The sequence below is a fragment of the Mus caroli genome, chromosome 7 (genome assembly GCF_900094665.2).
Source record: "Mus caroli chromosome 7, CAROLI_EIJ_v1.1, whole genome shotgun sequence".
Taxonomy (NCBI): Eukaryota; Metazoa; Chordata; class Mammalia; order Rodentia; family Muridae; genus Mus; species Mus caroli.
Window position 1 is genome coordinate 109181927 of NC_034576.1, and position 3972 is coordinate 109185898.

Below are 3972 nucleotides of genomic sequence, written 5' to 3' on the forward strand. Positions count from 1 at the left end.
GGAACACAGGGCCCCCAATGAAGGAGCTAGAGAAAGTACCCAAGGAGCTGAAGGGGTCTGCAACCCTATAGGTGGACAACAATATGAACTAACCAGTACCCTCAGAGCTCTTGTCTCTAGCTGCATATGTAGCAGAATATGGCCTAGTTGGCCATCATTGGGAAGAGAGGCCCCTTGGTCTTGCAAACTTTATATGCCCCAGTACAGGGGAATGTCAGGGCCAAGAAGTGGGAGTGGGTGTGTAGGGGAGCAGGGTGGGGGGAGGGTAGAGGGAACTTTCAGGATAGCATTTGAAATGTAAATAAAATTTAAAAAAAGAAGAAGAAGAAGATCCTGGGTGTCCAGTAAGCCCTAAGAGGAGGAAGAAAATCATCTAGGTCAAGAGGGGAGATTCAGGAGGGCAGTGCGGGCATGAACATGGATAAAGTGCAGTGATATATATCTGTGCACACACACACAGAGTGTTCTGATGTTTTTTTTAATCATTCTCCTACTTTCTTTTTTATGTACTTTCATTTGTTTTCCCACATTATTTAAAACAGACATTTTAATAGATATGTGCATAACAAAAGGCTAACTTGTTATGCTAATTGAAAGGTTAATTTAAAAATAATTACATGGCAATCAGATGTTTAAAGGGAAATTCACCAGCTATCTATTTCACCTCATTCTCTACTGAGAAGCACTGTTTCTAACAATCAACTGAGCACACATTTTACATTCTGTTATGTGAACTTGGATCTGCATTACAAAGTTCAAATGTCCCACTAAGATCAAAAACAGCTTGCTGGCCTTCATCCTTTTACATTATCTTCATTCTCTATCATCATTCCCATAAATCATCCAATCTTCACTTGCTTTACAAGATAGCCAGATTTGGGAGGTGGAGTATGAGAAGAGATGACTAAAAGGCTTTTGGGGGTGATATTGAAACAGTGCAGTAGAAACTGCCTGTATTCTATGAGGGTGACCCTAGATGGATTCCTAGTACTGGAGGATAAGGAGGCTGAACTGGCCATATTCTATAACCAGGCAACTTCCAGTTGTGGGACTGGGACACCAACCCAGCCAGAAAACTTTTTACCTACAATCTATCCTGCCTGCAAAATATGTTAAAAATAACAATGGGGCCCCAGAATTTGTGGGAGTAGCCAATCAATGATTGGTCTAATTTGAGGCCTATTCCACGAAAGAGAGCCCATGCCCAACACTGTCTGAATGACCACAAATGAGAGGCTAGACAGAACAGAGACCTAGCATAGAAAAAAAAATCAATAAAATGATTCCTGATGATATTCTGTTATACTCATAAATCAGTGCCTAGCCCAGGCAGCATCAAGGACACTTCTAGCAACTGATAGGAATAGATGCACAGATCCATGCCCAAATACTGGGTGGAGAAAGAGCTAAATTGGAGATCTCTATCACATCCCTCCCCTTGGAGTTCAGGGAACCCCATGGAAGAAGGGAGAAAGAGTTATAGGAGCCATAAAAGTTGAGAATACCAGAACACCAGCCAGAGAATCAAGTAAGCAAAGCTTGTAAGTGTTCATACACACTAAATCAACAATCACGGAGCCTGCATGGGTCTGGGCTAGGTCCTTTGCTTATACATTATGCTTGTTAGCTTGACAATTTTGTGGAATTGTGAACACTGGGAGTGGGGAATGACTCTAATGCTTTTGCCTTCTCTTGGGATCATGTTCTCCTACTGGATTACCAAGGATTTGTGTCTAGTCTTAATGTACCATGCTATGCTGTATTTGGTTGATATCCCTGGGAGGCTTTCTCTTTTCTGAAGGAAAACAGAGCAGTGGGTATGAGAGAAATGTGTGGAGGGAGGGAAAATTGTGATTGGGATGTACTATATGAGAGAAAAATAAAATATAAAAGAAAAAAGAAATTAAAATGTATAGTTAAGAAGGAATAAATGAGGGAAGGAAGGAAGGAAGGAAGGAAGGAAGGAAGGAAGGAAGGAAGGAAGGAAGGAAACTACAAATAAGTCTTCTTATCCAGATGTCTTATTTTTAGATTTATGTCTACTCTCTTAAATTTATAAACATCTATCACTTGTTTGGCTAATATAATTTCTATTCAATTTCAGTAATTATTACAATTAGTATGAAAACAAATGCCAGAAATATAACATGAGTTATATTTTCATGTCTACTTCTCAAGCTCTATAAAGGTGCATGGAATATAAAATATATATTCAAAATACAATTGCCAAATGCATATATACAAATGACACAAGTTAACTTCATTGCAAAATACATAGTATCCTATTTGTGTGAGATTTCTTTTCCATTGGGTATTTTTTGGACAAATACTATAACACTTTGTTTAATTTCCATATTTGTATGAGCAAGAAAAAAATGGCTATTATATTGCTTCCTCCCTCCTACCTTCCCAAACATTCTCACTTCCTTCCTTATTCTCCCTTCTTCCATTTGCAAATAAAAATTTTACCTTTCACTTTTCTTTCTTCATTTCAATTTTCTTTCAACGTCTATTAAGATCCCTTTCTTTTAAATAATCAATTGAATGAAACACATAAAAGTGATATGAAAAGAAGAAAAAGAAAGTAGGAGAACGGCATGAAACAAGAAAAATCTCAAAGAAAATTGCTTCTCTCCATATCTCTGACATTCTTAAAACACTCACATTGCCATCTCAGAAAATGTTATCTTGAAGTTATTCTCCTGAGAGCCCCTTTCACATCCTTGTTTCTCAGGCTGTAAATGATGGGGTTCAGCATCGGGGTCACTGCTGAATAGAACACCGAAATCATTTTATCTCTTTCGTTCATTATCTTGGAATTTGGTCTCATGTAGGCAAATATTGCTGAGCCATAGAAAAGACCAACAACAATGAGGTGGGAGCCACAGGTGGAGAAGACCTTGAGCCTTCCTTCCCCAGACTGCATCTGGATTACAGTAGAGACAATGTTCCAGTAGGAGATGAGGATGAGGGAGACAGGTGCTAGGAGAATTACCACACCCATTGCAAAGATTGCCATTTCTGTACTGTAGGTATCTGCCGAAGCCAGCTTCAGGAGGGCAGGAGGCTCACAGAAAAAGTGGTTAATGACATTGTTCCCTCGATAAGGAAGACGCAATGTGAATGTAGCATCTACCAGGGACACAAATGCACCACTGGCCCAGGACCCTGCAGCCAGCTGAACACATACCCAGTGTGTCATGATGGTGGAGTAGTGCAGAGGCTTGCAGACAGCCACATAGCGGTCATAGGACATCACTGCTAGAAGTGCACAATCTGTACACCCTACTAGAAGCAACATGACTAATTGTATGGAGCACCCAGCAAAAGAAATGGTCTTCCTCTTCACCAGGAAGTGGACAAGCACCTGGGGCACTGTGGTAGTAGAAAAGCAGAGATCTGCAAAGGACAGATTTCTAAGGAAAAAGTACATGGGGGTGTGGAGTCTGGGGTCTGAGTGGATGAGCACGATGATCAGCAGGTTTCCCAGCACAGTGAGCAGGTAGATGAAGAGGAAGAGGAAGAAGAGCAGGACTTGGGTCTGTGGGTCCTGTGAGAGACCCAGGAAGATGAATTCTGTCACAGAGGTTCTGTTGTCTTCACCCATGAATGGCTGTTTGTCTCTGTAGAAGAGCATCAAGGAAAGACACACACACATCAATTGTTTCAGGATATCTGAATGACTTAGGTATTTTAATCATACTCCCCAACATCAAACTATGTATTTAAGTCTGAATTTTAATTTGTTTAGTAGCTTGACAGTTGGAAGTCTGTTTGAACCCTTCTTTTCTTACATCCTCTAATATGTAAACAACAACAAAAAAGTGTGCAGCCATTGGCTGAACCCCCTGATGACTCATGTCCCTCATAGTGTTGCTCAAAGTCCCCCTGGCCTTTTAACTAAGGTAAAGAAACTGGTGTGTCTGTAAACCAGGTTAGAATTCCCCACTATACAGTGATGACATGTATAAA

The 3972-nt window shown here is 40.4% G+C and overlaps 1 protein-coding gene across 1 annotated transcript; it reads right to left on the reverse strand.

Moving 5' to 3' along the window:
* Positions 1-2683: 2683 nt before the first annotated feature.
* Positions 2684-3607, reverse strand: LOC110299076 (olfactory receptor 2D3-like). The gene has a single exon (XM_021168675.1). It carries the CDS (start codon positions 3605-3607, stop codon positions 2684-2686), a length of 924 nt encoding a protein of 307 aa, XP_021024334.1.
* Positions 3608-3972: the final 365 nt, after the last annotated feature.

What these genes read in the sequence shown, in the direction of transcription:
- LOC110299076 (XM_021168675.1), bottom strand. Translation starts at nt 3,607, where the DNA reads ATGGGTGAAGACAACAGAACCTCTGTGACAGAATTCATCTTCCTGGGT.